The sequence below is a fragment of the Harpia harpyja genome, chromosome 21, assembly GCF_026419915.1.
Source record: "Harpia harpyja isolate bHarHar1 chromosome 21, bHarHar1 primary haplotype, whole genome shotgun sequence".
Taxonomy (NCBI): domain Eukaryota; kingdom Metazoa; phylum Chordata; class Aves; order Accipitriformes; family Accipitridae; genus Harpia; species Harpia harpyja.
The window spans coordinates 814,766-833,501 of NC_068960.1; the positions used below are offsets into that span (position 1 = coordinate 814,766).

Here is an 18,736-nt window from a genome sequence, read left to right on the forward strand (position 1 = left end):
AGTCAGACAGCCCACCCACACCACGTTGTATGCCTATCTCTTCATGCCTGCTGCAGGCACAGCTTCTTGCATGAAGCTGAATAAGGAATTCAAGAACTGTTATTTGCTAGCAGTTACCCAGAAGTAACTCTCTGAAGCCTATAACTGAAAATCCAGATTTTCCTCTCATCCCTGAGCAGCAGATGACCAAACACAGGCTTTGCACCTTGGAAGTCCTTGAAACTAGTTCACCAACTATGATTATGCTCCCAGAAATACATTTTTCTTTATTAAAGAATATTTCCCATACAATCCTGTAAAAGGCAAAGTAGGATTCCTACCTCTTTATCTAAAGCAATGTATCTGTATTTACAACACAAAGTACAACAATAAGCATTTTAGAAATGTGGCTACCATGGCTAGACCTGACAGTTATCACAACACTGCTGCAGGGACATCTCTATACCTGCTCCAAAATGCTCAGAATGACCTGTGAAGCTCCACATTTTCAGAAGTTACAAGGCACTATGTGGAGGAGCCAAGCAAAGCCAGGAACTGACACACAAGTGAATTTGAGTACCTTCTCACCTCCCTGGGAGCAGTCTACAGCACAGCAGCAGACAACAAGTATCTATGCTAAGCTGTAGCACTATGTCAGTCTCCCTGCAAAGGTGCTGCAATGAAAACCAGAAAAAACACAAGCACGACAAGTTCTTGATTGAGAGGTTTCATTGTCAGCATTTCCTTTCTTTGAAAGGCTCCTTAAGGTTCCTGCCCTGCTCTTCTCCATCCTTTCACACCAGAGAAGAGCTCACCTGTGCCAGAATCCACCTCCTACCAGCACAGTGCCTGCCTCCCCCAGCTGCTAGAGTAACTGTCCCTTGTAACTACATATTTTGCAGCTGTTTTAGTAGGGATCTTGTAACAGAAGAACTAGTGGCCCAGTATCCCCCACACACTGCAGTGTTGATACACACCATCATCTTCACTCCTTTCCCCAGTCAGCTCTACCGATTCCGAGAGTGAAGCCAGAGACGTGCGTCGTGATGATGCTGCCGAAGCAATGCTGGGCTGCTTGCTACCAGGAAGACGGCTGACCCAGTGCTCACAGAGCGAGGAGCTTGTGGAGCCTGCAAGGAAGCAGGCACAGACATCAGGCCAATGCAGCTGCAGAACACATGAAACCTTGGAAGGCTACTGAGAGCCAGGTAAATACTGCACTGCACTGCCTTCAACAGATACCTGGCATCTGGAGCTAGCCCACACAGCCACAGCATCCACACACTGCCAAGAGAATAAGTCTTTACTCTTATGAAACAGTTATGGTCATAAGTGAAAGACAGAATTGCACTTGTCCCAGTATGCTGTGAATCAAAAGAATCGGTGCAACAGCACGCAGACAGAGGGCAGTCCTTGAGCTGCCACAAAAATGTGGTGCAAATCCTTTCCTTTCCAAAGGCATGTCACCAAGCCTGCATCTGCCCACAGCTCACCCCGGATTCCACCAACACGTTCAGCTGCTGGCTGCCTGTCTGAGACCAACGGCACTGCTGGAGGGAATGAGATAGTCACATTTTTATGCCATGGTTTTGACAAGGGCAGCTCTGAGCAGAACTACCCATGGGGATGGAGGGGGGCTCCCCCATCTCCGCAGCCTCTTTCCCACAACTAGCCTTAACAGAAGAGGTGGGATTTTCCCACAGCCTCTGATGCACAGCAGCAGATTCAGACAAGCCTTGCTGAGTTCTGGGACAGAGAGTGGGGGCTTAAGTAGAGCTGGGCAGAAAATTCTTCAGAAGGGCAAACTATCCATGAAAAACTACAACCACTCCTTGACAACGCCAGCAGGGCTTACCTGCCACAGAGCTGTTAGCAGACCACGATGGGATTGCTGTGCGCCTCTGGTAGAAAAGAATATAAGCTGTCTGCTTGCAGACTTCATTTTCAGAAAGTTGCTGAACATCACTGTCATCAAAGCAGTACCACTGGCCATCAACCGAGTTTTTGCAATATGCTGAGAGAAAATACATTACTATTAGTCCTACTACTCTCAGCTTTGCTGTATGATAACTTAAACATGACCTTCTCTGCTATGATGGACCCAGAGGAGAATGAAAGGAACAGATTTATTCATGCAACACATCCTTTTCCAGTCTGACTGGCAAAATGGGGGCCTGAGGCCACCAGAATACAATAAACAGCTCGCATTTCAGGATTTCTTTGTCCAACATTACTGCTCAGAACAGAACACCATTTGGGATGGCTCCATTCACTTCACATTCTGTTACTTGTGGCAGTCCGCCTCCCTCAGTGAATCTCCTTCTGACTGAGCCCACCCAGGACAACGCAGCCCAGAGACACACATCAGAGGACAAAACCAGACACACACATTTTTTGGGCTGCTGTGTGAAGTCATACAGATCCTAAGAACCAGCAAGCAACTTTGTCTCTCTCTGGCTGCTCTGGGAGCTGCTGGAACAAGCAAAGAGGAGTTCATAAACTGGCTACACACACAGGCAATGTGCAAATACTTCCTATGTATAGCAGCCTCTTGCAACTACAGAAGTTCTGCATTGAGTGGCCAGGAGCATTTTTGAAACATGAAAGGCCAGTTACATTACTCTGAAGGAAAAAAAAAGCAGAGAAAGAAACGTACAGTAAGACATTTTGGGTCAACAGGCATTGTTCCATTCCTCAAAGTCATAAAAGTTACCTGTCTGGTATTACATAGCCAGCCCTTGTTAGTTGGGTTAGGTCCTTTTGCCAAGACAGATGAAGTAGTTATAGACACTCAATAGAAAAATATAACCATTTTCTTTCTGAAAGGATCCAACATACATAATATTGCAGGATACTTGCCTGTATAGTGTCCCCCTTGCATGGTGCCGTGATGATTGCAGACAGCATACAGGTCATAGATATAGTCCTCAGGATCCCTTCCAAGACCATAAGGTCTCCTCCAGGGTGACCAATGAGATGGCAGACTCCAGCTGCTCTGACTGCGTTTAACAACATGGGGAGTCATGTCCAAGCCACTCAGCGGGAATTTAACCATGTTTTGAAGTTTCATCCTTCGGTCTCCTTCCTGTATAAACAGAGAATAGCATGAGCTGCAGTGGCAGTGAGGCCACCATGCTTGGGGAAAACAAAAACCCAGGTGAGGAATGCATAGGGCAGACAGCTGCTTCTGAAAAGGTGGTCTAAGTCAGGTCACTCCCTGGCTGAGCAGCAGTCCTCCAGCATCACTGCAGGCGTCCTTACCTGTCTAAACCTTTTGAGATGTACGATGAGAACATCAGGTAAGGTCCAGAGGCTCAGTGTGATGCTACCCTGCTGCAGCTGCTTGCAGTGTGGGCATCGCCATGCGTCATCTGGGGCAAGCTACAAGGAAGAGGCATGAGTGGGTATGAGTATTAGTTTTCAAATTCCAAGGCAGCTTTCACTACACCACTGTTCCGCTGCTGCCCCAGGCCCAGTGCAGACACTGACCCCTGCACCCCATCTACCTCCAGCATTTATCAAGCTCATTGGAAATGCAGGGTTCCCAATGATGCTTTTCAAAATAGTGACAAGCAAAGAGACAGGCGTGCCTTATGCAGGAGGCACTTCCCACTGCAAGACAGAATTCAGCTAGTGCTGCTGTGCAGAGAAGCTATTTCCACCTTATAAACCCGAATCCCTTTGAAGTGGGGGAGAAGAAAAAACAAAGGCAAAAAGCAGGCAGGCTTGGCAGCCTGAGTAGAAGTACTCTCACAAGAAAACCAGCAGCAAAGAAAGAATCAGAACAGAAAGATGACAGGTGTACTTCAAATTTCATCTCTAACACCTCGCTGCCCTCTGGAAACCCTCTTCCTCCCTATGTCCCAATGGCACGCACTTACAAACTGCAGAGATTTTCATTGTCCACGAAGGAGGATGTGTCTTTTCAAAGACACAAACACAACATGTGTTTCCCTCCACAGCCCAGTGCTCAGAAAACTCAGAAGCCAGAGAACTTCAAGCTGTCAAACAACTTCTCCCTCACCTCTGAAAGAAGTGAGGAGAGAGGCTCCAAAATTATTAAAGCTCAGTCACAGGTCCATAGTCCACCTCTAGGACCATCCCTTTTTACAGCAGATTAGAGACCTCTGACAAAGAAACACAGATTGCTTATGTGTTCCAGGCAAGGGCCAGCTCAGACCCATCTCCAGTCTGCCCTGTGGCACACCATTGCTCCTGCCACTTCAACCTCCTCACACCACAAGCAGAGCTAGAGGAGGAGAGCAGCAACGCTTCTCGAGAACTGAGCCCAGTGGTCACTGCGCTGCCGTTCAGGGGGTCCCACTCAGTAGGGGTTGACTTGAACCCACCCCAGCCCTGTTCAGGCTTGGAAACACACAACTGCTCCAAGACAGAGCAGTAATTCCCATGAAGAAGCCACGTTGTTCTAACCCTTTATAATGTATGCCAGAAAAAGGCATCACTATTTCACAGGGAGGAAACTGCAGAACAGAGAAGTTCTCATATCAACATTCAGGGGGCAAAAACCCCAAAAGCAGTACCTCCTACAACTTTCTCCTCACTGCAGAGAAACTCAGTTAGCACTAGTTGTGTTACAAATTTATTCTCTTGTCTCAATAAATTGGTGTTTGCAGAAAAGAGCTACTCTGCTGAGTATGGGAGTTTATGCAGCACGTGGACAAGCCAGACCTTCTGAGTCCTGGCTGCTATACAGTTTTGTCCCTACCTGTTCCTCTTTGGTGTACAGTTGGAAACACTGAGATAAAGTGCAGGTCTGAGGTTGATGATGAAGCTCTCTCTGCTGGCGGACACTTTCGGAGTCTGGAATATACTCCTCTTCTGTATTCACAAACAAGCTGCATCAGGGAGACAACACATTTACCAGCACATCCACCTGCTCCCCACACTGCCGAGGAGCTGTTCTGAAGGTACAATCAGCAGCTCTTTCCTGGATTTGTCCCATTACATGTGAGCGAGAGCTGACTGGCAAGAGATCCTGCCAGGGCAACACAGCTGAACACAGGGGTGAACAGCTTCAGTGGGCACCCACTCCAGTTTATCTCAGACAGAAAAAGCTACTCACTGCCCACAAACTTTCTCACATGAATATTATTTGTGGGGGAAGGTGCCACAGGCAAGATGCCTGCTCCATAATGCAAAACTCCAGCTACAGAGAAAAGGAAAAGTCTATCCCTGCAAGCAGGGCCAGGGCATGGGGTCAAGTTTCTGAGGGGACTCATGTTTGCTGAAGGGTGCACAATTCACACAAGCAAGCCACAAGCATCACTCAAGGTGAACACAATTTAAGGCTTTTTACTTCATACTTACTAATCTTTAGTTTCTTTGTCCCATTCTACCACTAATTTCACATGAGCAGTTCCCCCCTGTCCACATGACTTCAATGCCCTGGAGAGAGAAGCAGACAGAAGTTAAACCACCTTTCAATCTGAAGCCTACGTTATCTTTTACACGCACACAACTTCTCTCCACTAGCCCTTCATCCTTCCTTCTCTCCCACACAGCTCAAGTTTGCAAAGGAGTAAAAGGAATTCATACAGCAAAGAACATGGCAAAGCTGGCCAACTGCATTTACCTAAATACATTAGTTCTGTAAATAAACGTACACTTGTTTACAGAACAGGCATCTACAAAAATTTTTGAAGAATAACAGTCACTAAAAAAAAAAAAAAAAAAACCAAAACCCCACTTTAAAATGGGGGGGGAGTAATACTTTCATTCCATTCTTCATTTCCAAGAAGGACAGACTCCAGATGGCATGACACACAACTGAGCAATCCTCACACAGCTTCTTGAGGACACGCAGTGGTTTCCCTGCTCCTCAGGCCTGTGAAGTCCATTCACACATCCACACCAAGACTGTCCCTTTCTGCATGGCCACACACTGAGTTTCCAGCTGACAAACCTCTCTCCACTTTTGGGAATGAGGACCAACTCACCTTTCCACAGTTGGATGGCAGAGGGGTCGCTCCTCCTGAGGTAGCAAGTACGTTATCCCCACAACACTGACCACTCGCAAGCTGAATGGGCAAACCTGCAACAAAGAGAGTAGAAGCCATCTCAATGGCTCAGACCCAACTTACATATGGGCAAACCTGCTCTCAGCACCAGCTGACACGTACTTTATCCTAGAACGTGTGTTCTACATGAGAAAGCAAATGCAGAAGGTCTCAAATATGCCTACGCCAAGCAGCTAACAAAGGGGTGAGGTACAGCAACTGAGGCTTTGTATCCAACAACTCCTCTATGGTGACCAGAGAAGACACCCCTCTTCACCCCTCTGCTCTCAGAAACATGCAGTCACCAAGCAAATGTTTCAGCTTTTCTTTTAGGCAAACACCACCAACTGGTGGATTTCCAGTGCAGACAGCAGCACTAATCTCTCAAGTATTTCTTGGGGGTAAGGAAGGAACCAAAGCATGCAATTTCTTCACCCGATCAGTCTAATCTTTCTTGTACCTTTCAGCAAATAGACAAAAGCACCAAAGAGGTAGAATACCAGACTTGGACATTATTGCACAAAGAAATATTGGAAAGCCATCAGTTCAGCATGTGTAGCATGTTTATCACTCCAGGTAACTGGCTTCCCCTTTAGTTCATGTCACACAGAGCTGGAAGTATCAAAACAGACGAACCATTTGTCTCACCTGCATGCAGGCTGCAGGCCGCAGGAAATACTGCATCTTCTCCAGAATTTCCTTCTGTAGAATATCCCAAGCAATTGTTTTTTCCAAATGCAACACAAAGGGCAAGCCAAACCTACAGGAAGGAGTAGCATTTGAGGTAGCAATTAAAAGATTATTCTGTTCAGCAGTCGGATCCCAAAACTCTGACAGTGCCACTCTCCTCTTCACTCAGCACCTATGGAGCTCGGCATGCTTTGGATGAAACTCCCCAGAAACAAAGCATTTAAAAACTTGTTTCCAGAGGAGAGGTGCTTAACTTTGAGGAAACGCTGTTATGGCTGCCCATGCAGAGGGCTCTTTTTACCAGGCTGCAGCCCTGCTCTGTGCTTAAGTGGCTTACTTCAGGCTGCAGAGCTTTGCAACCTGGCCAGGATAACTTTTTGTGAAACAAACTTCAGCTGCTGAGATAGTTCTCAGCCTGTGGTTGGTACAAATGCCTTTGCCATGGTCATTTCTCACTTCCTCCCCACCCCCTGTTTGCACTCCAATTAAAAATTTCCACACATCACAGGACCTGGTCAGACTTGCTTGCTGCTCTCTGAAACCATATAGCTCTATAGAGAGGTGGTATGTCCTTCAGACTGGTCTGCATTCACCACTTTCCAGTAACACTGGACTACTTGAAGTTCACCAAAATCAGGAATATTTTGCTGCATTCATTAATGTTTTTTGAACAATATGTTCTTTAGCACCTAATGCAAGCTACGAATGCAAGCTGTTGCTCCTTCACCTTGTGTTTTCACTACACGGTGAGTAAACCCCAGCTCAATTAAGGAAGCAGCCACAAGAGTAACTCTAACTGTGAAGCTGCCAGTCACCTTTTGCTCTGCTGTCCAGTGCACGCTCTGTTACACACCAGCAAGACAATCTTGTCGTTTGCTGCTGGTTTAGTAGAGGACTGTTCCAGTTTTCCAGACTTCACTGTTCCTTGAGAGTAAGATATTGTTCGGGAGTGCTCAGTGCCACATTTCAAGTTATTCAGGTTATTGTTCACATGTATTCCTGAAAAATTAGGAGAAAAGAAACATTTTGTTATGTCATTTGCCTTTAGTGCCCTGATGCCCCCCTCAAGAAACCCTCCTTCGGCTGCAGAGGAGCAGGTCAATATGGAATCAAAACCATTTTTATCACTTGTATGAAGGCTTTGAAGACCAATTACTTTTCATAGTGACTATTTCTTTACAGAAAGAAATTATATGCAAGTGCTCACCTAACTGATTTTTCACAGCAATTTGTACAAGCACTCATGGCTTTGTCTGCCTGCAAGAAAAGCTGAAGTGACAGAAACCCTACTTGTTACTTCCAATAATAAAATTTGCCTTTGATTACACTCCATCTACCCAGGATGCAATTATTGCCTTTTACTGAGAGGGAGATGCAGAGAAGCTGAGGTTTTTGAGCTTTGAAAAAGAAAGTGTTTGTTCATTCCCGAGACTGTTTATTCATCACTGGCAATCTGATTTTAAATAACACAATTTCAGCAGCTTCATCTGGTCCCTAGCAGGTCTTTAAATTAAGCCTGACAACAGATTTCACATTAAGCCAGCCTGGCCTGCAGAATCAACCCCAGGAAGAGGAAGAAAGGAGTGTACATCGCTTCTTGATAACCTCCTGGCTGACAACACCATTAAGTCTGCTGAAATGAGTCTGGACAAAGTCAGAGTTGAAATCAATAACCAGAACATCAACTACTTGTGGGACTTTTATTCTCAAGTGTATCCTTTTCCAAAACAAGCCTCCGTCACCTAGTCACCTGAGTTGGGCATTAAGCGGAGTTATCGACTTACCTCTCTGACTGAGGATACCCTCGGGCCTAAATATCTCTGGGGTCTCAAAGGCAAAAATGCAGTCACTTTCATGAATGGTGTCCAGGTCATCAGTATCGCAGAAGGAACGATGAAACCCATCGTAGTACATCTCCGTCAGCACGATCTAGAGTCAGCAGAAGCAAACCAGAACCCATTAAAACACCCATGCCTCATCCAGCTGAGCTGCCCTGTCTCTCAACTGGGATTTTCCTGCTGAAGGATGGCATTCCTCAAAACACCCTGGCATCGGCCAGGAGCAAGGAACAGGGAAAAGGACTGCCATAAAAGAGAAGCTGGGGTAAAGGCAGCACATGGAGAGGTTTTGGTGGGATCCAACAGCTTTCCTGAAGTTCTTCCTACAGAGGAACTCCCCACTGGTGCCCGATGGTTCCCTCACTGCCAGCATGCACGAATCATCGTGTGATCAGGCAGAAGGGTCCGCATGCTCCACTGACGGCTATCCCAAGCAAACACACAGGGAAAAGCTTGATCCAGACCACCACTACCCTGCTTTCCCCATTCAATCATGGGCAGCAAATTTCAATTCCTACATATCCAAAACGAGATGAAAGCCTCCGCACACCCTCTCGCTGAAGGGAGGGCATGTGGGTGACGAGACCAGCCTGTTACCTGCTCCGTGGGTATCTTGGTTTCTGAGGAGACAGCCTCCCGCAGCCTGGCCACCGTTCCAGAGATGGGCACCGCCACCCCGATCCGCATGCAGTGAGAGCACTTCCCCTGGTACACCACGGTGACGTAGAGTGGCCTGCGGAGAGCACGGGAGGCACTGCTGGGGCTGGGCTGAGCACTTCTTGGCAGCACCTTCAACAGAGTCAGCCCAACCTGGGTGCCTCCAGGCGGCCCACAAGCTACAGGGCCCTCCCAGCAGCCCCGACCCACCTCACACTGGAGGTACGTTCAGCCGCAGCCAGGCAAGTATGTTTGATTTCCAAAGATTCCTTTCTTACTACATGGACTGGTGTTACTTGCTTCCACAAGCAGAACATCTTATCAAAAAAGCCCCAGAAAGTTAAAAATAAAACTCTCTGTGACAATGCAATCATAATTTTCCAACAAGGATCCTGTAATGCAGCTTAGTCCGAGGCAGCACCTTAAAGCATTCAGAGGGAGCTGCTGCTGGGAACAGCTGCTCCAGGTTGCCTCTCCGTACTCAATCCTGCCTCCACCAGCAGCCAGAAGGACTGCCTTGGGAAAGAAGAGTGGGGCAGCCAGCCTACCAAGGACCCCTCCCTGGAAAGCCCACTCAGCCTCCACGCGGTGGCAGAGCAGGGACTTCTGAACCAAATGTGACACAGTCATATTTAATATGTCCTTTCATTACTTTGTTCCATTGCTTCTTGAACCCATACAAGTTTTCCTCATCCAAAACATCAGGTGAAGGAACTGCTCATTTATACAAGGGGTGGTTTTACTGTGCATCTCTATCTTTGCTCTGAACTTTTTATCTGGATTTCTTTTCCTCCCTGGAGCTTTTTTCTTTATTGGCAACAGCCACCTTTCAAAAAAGCAAAACATTTTGCAGGAAAGCTTTTAACTTCACTTTTTGAAATTGGAGTGATCAGTGAGACTGTTCAAAAAAAAAAAGTGTTTCATCCTTTTTCCCTTTTTAATTTTAAAATGCTATAAATTAAGTCAAAAGCAAAATATTTTGGTTACCTGAATCAAAGATATTTTTTTCTCCCCAAAATTAATTCTATAGGAAGTTAAGGGTGGGGGCAAAGGGCCATTCTGAAACAAGTAAAAGGCTCAATTTTCCAATTTACCTGCTAAGCAAAAAATTAAAGCCCCATATGGTCCTATCTATCTTTTTTAAAGACTTACTGGAGAGATTTTGCTGACATCTCTCTTCCTCCTGTAGCAAATTAAAGACTATATGCATGGGAAACAGCCAACGTAAAGTTCAAGACAGTTACATACCGTGTATGAGGCAAAGGAATCGGCAGAGAGATGCAGAGAAAAGGGTCAAAGGTGTTACTCTGCTTCTGGCAATGAGGGCACGTCAGAGAGGACCTAGTACAAATATCAGTAATAGGGCAGTTATACCTCATTTCATCAGGAATGGATAAATTGTCAAATCACAAATACCAGCCTTCGCACGTCAACCTGGCTGCCCCTTTCTACTCTTCTTTCTCCATACAGAGCAGCTCTGCACAGAGGCTGTACAGACATAGCTGCTGTAAATGATGGGTTCCTGATTTCTAGATCCTTTTAAATTAGTCAGTCTCAAAGTTCATTACATGGCATGCCAGGAAAAGACTTCACTCCAGTCACTGAATTTGGCTTTGAACAAATAGACGGGAAAGAGACAGTCAGCACTGCAGGCGTACAGATCTCTTACTCAGAAGGAAAAAACTCCAGACAATACATCTCTCACATTCAGCACTAACCTGCTCCTTACACTGGCTTCGTGTTCTATACCAGGCTTAAGGTTTCTCCTTTCACAGAAAGCCTTGGTAAATATTGGGGAGAAAGCCCAGCAATTAAAATTCTTACAGCAGCACAGACACAAGCCATCGAGGAACACTGGAAATTAGGCTGTTTTCTTGTATTAGTTCTGAAATTAGAAAGCTCACTTCCCAGAAGCACGGGAAACTCATGGGAAAGCCCTGAAGGGACAGTGAAAGATTCAGCTCAGAATTCTCAAGTGCCAGACAACAGGAACTCTGCAAGACGCCTGGGATCCGTAACTCCCCAGCAGCCTCCAGGCACTTCCAGATCTTGCCACAGGCCCTTGCCTCTGAACAGCCAGGGTAAGCCTCACAGCACTGAGTTGTCCGAGTCTTTGCTCCACTGAGCACTGACTTGCTTTCAGGATGCATCAGGGCAGGTGAAGAAGTGGTACATACTGTAGTTTTTCACAGAATATACCAAATTTGAAGTAGTGAAATTCTCTCTCTCCTCTGGAGCAAGATCTTAGTTCAGATGTCATTCAGCAGGAATTCAGAAACAGCTGTTAACAAAATGACACCAGTCTCAACTGTACTGGGAGCTAGCATCAGGGCAGAATTATACTGGGGTGTCCTGGTTTCGGCTGGGATAGAGTTAATCTTCTTCTAAGTAGATGGTACAGTGTGTTTTGCATTTAGTGTGAGAATAATGTTGACAGCAACAACTAGAACACCAGTGTGTTAAGTAGCACTTAGGATAAGTTAAGGATTTTTCAGTTTCCCCTGCTTTGCCGACTGAGCAGGTGTACAAGAAGCTGGGAGGGAGCATGGCAAGGACAGCTGATCGGAACTAGCCAAAGGGATATTCCATACCATAGAACGTCATGCTCAGTGTATAAACTGGGGGAGTTGGCCAAGAGGGGCAGATTGCTGCTCAGGCATCAGTCAGCAGGTGGTGAGCAATTGCATTGTGCATCACTTGGGGGGGTTGGGTTTTATTTTTTTTTCTTATATACCTTTTCATTACAATTATTACTGTTGTTATTATTATTGTAATTTTTATTATTATTGTTAGTATTACATTTTATTTTACTTTAGTTATTAAATTGTTCTTATCTCAACCCATGAGTTTTATTTTTTTTTCCAATTCTCCTCCCCATCCCACTGGGAAGAGGGGGGAGTGAGCAAGCAACTGTGTGGTGCCTAGTTGCTAGCTGTGCTTAAACCATGGTATGGGGTCACCAATACATGCAATAATGCCTCAAAATCTACAAAATATCATACCTGTACTGGGCTTGAAAGAGTTCCTGCACGAAAGTACTACTGATTGGAAAGGCTGGTCCCTCGAGCAGCACATCATCCTCCAGCGGTGGCTAAAAGAAGAATAAACCCTAGAAGCACACCCAGGCAAGGAGGTGCATCACACCAGATAGCTCCAGTACTCCTAGTCGAATTTGTGCCCTCCTTGCCCAAACCCACCAGAAAAACGTCACCAGATTTTTAAATAAGTGCATTCTGCTCACATGGGTGGTTATGCAGGAATGTGAGGTAGCTAGGGCAGCCCAAGGAAAGGCAGGGATCTCACAGCAGATGATGTGCCTGGCAGTCCCTCCCCTGTAATACCTCCCAGCTCTTGCAGAGCGGTATGTGACCACTCACAAATGATTGTATTGGGGAGCACTTGTCAGGGATTAGTGAAACAGCTAGTTACATTCACTGGGCCAGAAACAAACAGTATTTTAATGCAAGCTTTTGTTCCATCCAAACTATCGGAGTTGAGAAGCCAACAGAGAGATCTAATATAAAAAGAAAGACTGTATGCAAAGTTAGAGCTACTCTCCCATGCTGGCTGCCAGCAAAATCCCTTACCTTGAGTGGAGGCATGCCACTGTAATTCACTACATTGTTCAGATCTTCATGGACTCTGTCTAGAAGCCAAAGCAGGAATTCCTGCGCATCGTGCTGGGCATTCCCACGGTACTGCATAGCGTTCTTGGACACAATGTTCTGCAGAGAGACAGAGACAGCATACAGCAAAAGCACAAGAATTGAGCTCTTCCCTTTACCAAGCCCTCACAATCAGACAGGCAGAGTTGACAGCACACTCAAAACCAGGGACTGCGGACAGCTCTGGATGGGACACTGCCTTCCCACACCACCTGGGGACAGGCCAGGACGTACCACCACATGCAGGACCCTACACACAACTTGAGTTAAAGAGGGAGCTGATGCCTTGCTCAGCAGAGAAACTGCCACCGGCTCTCAGAACAGACCAGAGGGGTTATGGCAGTGGTTATGGAGGAACTGCATCATTATTTGAACAGAAATATTTATAGCAAACTTGGGGCTCAATTCAGATGAGATGAACACCAAAACAATCAGTCTACAGTACTTCCACACAAGTCAAGAGCGAAGCAAGCTCACTTCAGTCCACCGACAATGACAGGCAGTATTTCCCATGCTAACACAGAGTCATGGCCATTTTTAATCATACCTATCCATGTACCACAGGGTCTGAAACTGTTCAACTCAAAATCTTCTATTTGTTTAAGCTGAAGCAAAACAAGTATTTAGCCTCCTAATGTCCCCTCACCCCGTTTAGCTCATTCCTGCTTTGGTGAGGTTAACAGATTTCCCAAAACCTAGATGTAGATGCTCAATGCTAATATAGGTATACAATTCCAGGAATCAGCCAAGATCAAAACTGCAGATGCTACTGATCATCCCAATAATATGCAGGTAGAGCAAACTTACTTTGCATCAGGCACCTTCTTAAGCACATAAGCAGTACAATCACCATGTGACTTTCTCTACTAGGTATCAAGTACCCACTATGCACAACTTGCTTATCCTAAATACCATCTTCTGTTGCCACTACCCGAAACAGAAAACTTGCTTAGGACAGACAACTGAGCAGGAGGAAAAGTGCAGTTTGCGCTGGCATTGCACACAGTTATGAACGACTGTCCAAGCCAGGTAGCTGCAGCTTTCCCTCCAGCTGGAGCAAGCACAGGGAACCAAAGCATCACAGAGCAACTGATGCCAGAGCAGTGCAGTATGGGATGGGTGCTGCTGGACCAGCAAACTCCAGACAAGTGAGGACTCAGACAGCCACAGGTGCGATACGCACAACTGGCACTACTTTGGATACATGCTGGGAGCCTGGAGAACACATCTAATTTACTCTTGAATTTCCAGAAAAGCTGTCTCAGAATGACACCAGCACACCCAAGGGATTTACTCAAACCTGTTTTTCTTCCGGACATGAATGGGAAGGGCTTGAAGCTCACCAGCAACCAAAATCTGCTCTTTGCAGATTTATCCTTGCCCTGCAGCTCTTTTACCTTTCATAACCTTGAAGTTTGCACTGACCTCTCCAGCTGGGCCACGCATGCCCCTTCCTCAGGGTGATGTCTTCTCCTCCTCCTTGAAAAGCCAACAGGAGCCCACAGCAGGGTTTGGAAGGGCATCTTCCTCACCAAAAACCCACATCAGGAAACGCTTTCTCTGCTCCAGCTCTCCGATCTCACTTTTACCTCCACAACAACACCCGAATCGCCAGCCAGCACTCACTGCTGCCTACCAGGGGACACGGCACAGGCTTTGGAGGACAGGAGCCAGGCACCAGCTTCTGCATTCAGGACCCCCGCCATGAATACTCCCTGGAGTAACATGCCATGGTGGGCTGACCCCAGCAGCTGAGCCAGGGTTCCTTCCCCAGCAGCACACACCACCACTGCTGTAGAAGAGCTAGCATGTTCTACTTCTCCAAGGGGGCACCAAGCTGCAGCTGCGAGAACCAGCCTGCTCCTCCTGCTGCTCATGGAACAGGCAGGACATTCATCTAACACATGGTCATGGGTCAGCTACCCCCACGCTCCCACCCCACCAATTTTAACAACAAAGTCAATACCAGGCTTTTCTTTGTAAGCAAAGCTCACATCAGCTATTCCCCAACCTTCCTGCACTGCATACTACCGGGAAAAGCAATCCTGTCTGGGACGTGCCATGTTAGCAGTGCTGCACCTATGTCTGTTGGTACACCTGTGGAGAGACAGAAAGGGCTTACACGGGACTCAAACTTGTTTGAGCAGGGTCCCCAAAAAGGGACAGTGGCACCAGCAGAGACCAGACTGTACCTGCAGGGAAAGAACCATGCAGGAAGGCTGCAGCAGACCAGCTGCCCCAAGGAATGCCAACAGGGGCAGGCAGGCTGCACATGCGCACGGTACCAGAGCTCCTCCATTTCTCTAATCAGACTTTACAACAGATTTGAGAAATGAGGTTGGGCTGCTCGCTTTATCCCTCTAGAAAATGGGGTCACCAGAAGGGGAGGGTGATGAAAAAGACAGGAAAGGATGATAAACATACACTCTCTATCCTCTATAATCTGTCCACCTGCCTCAAGGCACAAAAATAAGGGAAAACAGAAATAATCTGCTCTCATTACATATGTGCAAGCCCTTCTGACAACAGATTTACTGCCCTTGCCTGTACAGGGACCAGCAACCTTCCACATAAAATATGTAAACACAGTTTTAAACAAGTGAGTGGTCCACAGCAAATGATCACCTCTGCCCACACAGGTGCGAACCTAGCACATCCCTGCTTGGTGCTCAACATAACATGAGCTTGGGACACTGCTGCAAGCCAATTTATTGAGGAGAAAAATGTGAAGTAGTCTGTAAGGACTCAAAGATTAAAGGGGACCAAACAGCATTCTCCACTCCTAGTTACCATTGAGCAAAACAAGGCAGGAAAAAAAGTGACAAAACATGGTCCAAAAAATGATCTTAAGCCTCTTCAGGTATCAGCCTGATACCTCTTGCCCTCCTTCAGCAGAAAGCCTAGTGAATTATTTGTGTTGCACCAATTTATGAAATTTAACACTAATCGTGAAAATACAGTCAACACACTTGCAGATCCTGGTCTGATACCTCAACACTCGACATTCACCCAGGATAACAGGACAAGACGTCAACAACCTAGAGAAACCTAGTTTAGCTGTGCTAGAAACCCACCACCCCTGAGTCACACCTGAAGACACAACCTTGTCATTCCACCAGCTGACCATGACTAGCCTAGACCACAGACTCTCATAGACCGATCTCTCCTTCGCATCACTAAACATCCTTCAGCTGAACACTACAGCAGAGGATCCCACTCCCACTAACTTTATTACAATTCCCGGTCTTATACTTCCCCTGTTAGATTGACAGAACTCCAGGCTGACCCATCTTAGGGCACTCACAAGGCAGCTCCTCCCTGTTGGATACCAGCAGGGCCCAGCAGCAGGTCTCAAGGAGCACTGCTCCGCAGACCCTGTCCCTGCCTTGAGCAGGGGCGTTGGAGCTGGTCACCCTTCCAGCCCCATGACTTGAGTCCCTGGTCCCAGGTAACAGTCAGTCATTGCTGACAGGATTTAGTGGGTCATCTAGAATTAGGAAAAATTAATATTCAAAAATATCCAAAACATCCGTAGCAAGGAGAGAAGGCTGATATTCACAGCAGCTGTGTTTAGCTGAACGCACCCAAGGTTGTAGGGAAGAATTTAAGACACACACGTAGAGAATTCCTTTACAAACATTGTCTTTGATCAAAAATATTACACACTGAAAATTAAATTTAGCCCTTATATTACCGTGTCAAGTTCAAAACTGAAAATCAATCACTGAACCGTGAAGCAGAGATTTTAGTCCAGTCTTAAGCAGCTATCTTGCTACATCTTTTCTCTAGAACTGCTATCTATGACTCCACACTTGCCTTTTAATGGCCTTATTCATCCTTCCCATTCCCTCCTGCACCCAGCTCAGCACGCCGAGGTGACAATGTCCAGTACCACCAGCGAGGGAGGAGGGCTCCAATGGCACTGCAGGTCACAGCAAGCCCAAGCTCCTTCTCAGCGAGTTGACCAAAGAGGGCCAAGAGAAAAAGAGGTGCCGAAACACACACACACCCCTGCCACAGCAGCATATGGTCTTCTCTGCCCTAAGATATAAAAAGGTGTGATATCATCAGGGCAGCATTAACACTTTTCGGTTGGCATGCTAAGAGCCAGCTGCCTTATCTGGTCTAGTTTGTTTTAGTGAAGTTAGCCAACAGGTGCTACCACTGCACTTGAAGTCCTAGTCTAGACAGAGTTGAAGATAAAAGGGTCTTTAGTATTGCTAGGAGGAAGTGAATCTGGTATTTCAAGTAAAAAAAGGGGGCAGGGGGGGTTCTGTATGGAAACAGACATAAGTAAGGACTTCAGGAATCCAGGCTAGTGTTTCTTATCACCTCTCTCCCAGTGTCACCAGCACATCACTCCAGTCTAGACCCTCACTGGCTTTTACTGACATGTGTTCCTGGTGATGTGTCGTCCTACAGTAAGCTGCACAATCCTGTAACACCCCGCAGCGGAGCAAACCCCATAGCCATGTGCCTTGGGCTGTATCTGTGTCATTCTCCATCTCCAAAGCATCTCCATGATAACTGTTCTGGTTTCCTCAACACTCTCGCAGCCTCAGTGGACAAAGGATAAAGAGCTGCCTGTGGAGACAGATCACAAGATGTTGGAAGTGATTCAGGAAGCACTACAAAATATCAGATGCAATTCCCTCACAAGAGGCTCCGCTACAAAAACACTCCAGCAATAGCAGCGTGTTCCCAGCGTTACTCATGCTTCCTGCCATCGCTGCTACAAGTGGGTTTGTTATTACTTAAACCTCTGCATCTGCTGCTCTGTGAAATGTTATGTGCCTTCCTCCCAACACACTCCGAAATGCTGGGGCAGCAAAGCCATCAGAGACAGGCAAGGTGTAAAGGAGGAGCAACAGACACGCAGTGTGGAACAGTCAGTACTAAGGAACACAATTAAATCCAAGTGAAAGATAAAGGTGCTGACTCAAACAACCAATTTAACAATTTGAGCAAAATACCAGGAACTCCTAAAGCACAGCCCCCACTCAACTAGACGGCTCAGCAATCAAATACAGCCCCACACGCTTCGCTGTCTCCAAAGCCAGCCCTCTCGCTCAGGCCGAGGGCAGCGGGCTGTACGAACAAGTGGTGGGGTCCTTACAGCCCTGTGCAATAGGCGGGGGGACTGCAACCTCTCGGCAAGCCAGACTGGCAATTCCTGAACAGCTCCAGTAACATTTGATGGGCAAGAAGACAAAGCGAGCAAGTATCTCATCATGAAGCATCATCCACCCAGAACCTCTTTATTTCCTGAGACTCGCCTTCCAGCTCATCAGCTGCAAAGCTGCCACGCAGGGGCAGCGGGTCTCCTGCCCTTGCTGCGGAGCATGCTCTGGCATCCTCTCAGTGCAGGGCTAAGGTAGTTCAACTTAGTCTGTAATGGCGCAATCCAGGTGACTTCCACACAGCTCAGGCAGCGACCTCGGTTTAGACGAGGTCCCAGCTGCAACACCCCCTCCCCAAGATACCTGCTTAGCCACCTAGGCTGCAGAAAGATTACTTTACACAAAGACAGGTATAAGTCAAAACTTTCTCTCCTCTTTCGCTCATCAAGTAAGAGAAGACAACACCTCATTTTGCTGGTCCTGCTTACGCTGAATCCACTGCAGTAACGCAACAGCAATTGCAACTGCCTGCAGATACAGAGTTAAGAAGCAATTGGTTTAAAAAACACAGGAAAACACATTAAAAACACCACATTTACCAGCCCCCCATAGCCTTTAATCCTCTGCCCCTAATCTGGCTGTGTTGTAAGTATAGGTGGCACATCTGAACAGACTCCGTCCACCACCAGAGGGTATTAAGAACGGGTCAGGAACAATTTTGGTGCAGCTGTTTCAGCTGTGAGATACCAGGAGCAGGTACAGACTCTGAA

At 46.8% G+C, this 18,736-nt stretch overlaps 1 protein-coding gene across 3 annotated transcripts in view; it reads right to left on the reverse strand.

The window, feature by feature from the left end:
• USP31 (ubiquitin specific peptidase 31) overlaps window positions 1-18,736 on the reverse strand; it is a 46,949-nt gene that overhangs the window by 18,880 nt on the left and 9,333 nt on the right. For all 3 annotated transcript variants that reach the window (XR_008232810.1, XM_052772706.1, XM_052772705.1), the window contains exons 2-15: window positions 12,769-12,906; window positions 12,184-12,272; window positions 10,430-10,522; window positions 9,122-9,257; window positions 8,471-8,615; window positions 7,502-7,685; window positions 6,645-6,756; window positions 5,937-6,031; window positions 5,308-5,385; window positions 4,706-4,835; window positions 3,241-3,360; window positions 2,839-3,064; window positions 1,835-1,993; window positions 957-1,109 (exon numbers count right to left, since the gene is read on the reverse strand). Coding sequence is in view for 2 of the 3 variants with exons in the window: in XM_052772706.1 (XP_052628666.1) it covers window positions 957-1,109; window positions 1,835-1,993; window positions 2,839-3,064; window positions 3,241-3,360; window positions 4,706-4,835; window positions 5,308-5,385; window positions 5,937-6,031; window positions 6,645-6,756; window positions 7,502-7,685; window positions 8,471-8,615; window positions 9,122-9,257; window positions 10,430-10,522; window positions 12,184-12,272; window positions 12,769-12,906 (1,858 nt within the window). In the remaining variant the exon portion in view is untranslated. The remainder of the gene's footprint in view (window positions 1-956; window positions 1,110-1,834; window positions 1,994-2,838; window positions 3,065-3,240; window positions 3,361-4,705; window positions 4,836-5,307; window positions 5,386-5,936; window positions 6,032-6,644; window positions 6,757-7,501; window positions 7,686-8,470; window positions 8,616-9,121; window positions 9,258-10,429; window positions 10,523-12,183; window positions 12,273-12,768; window positions 12,907-18,736) is intronic.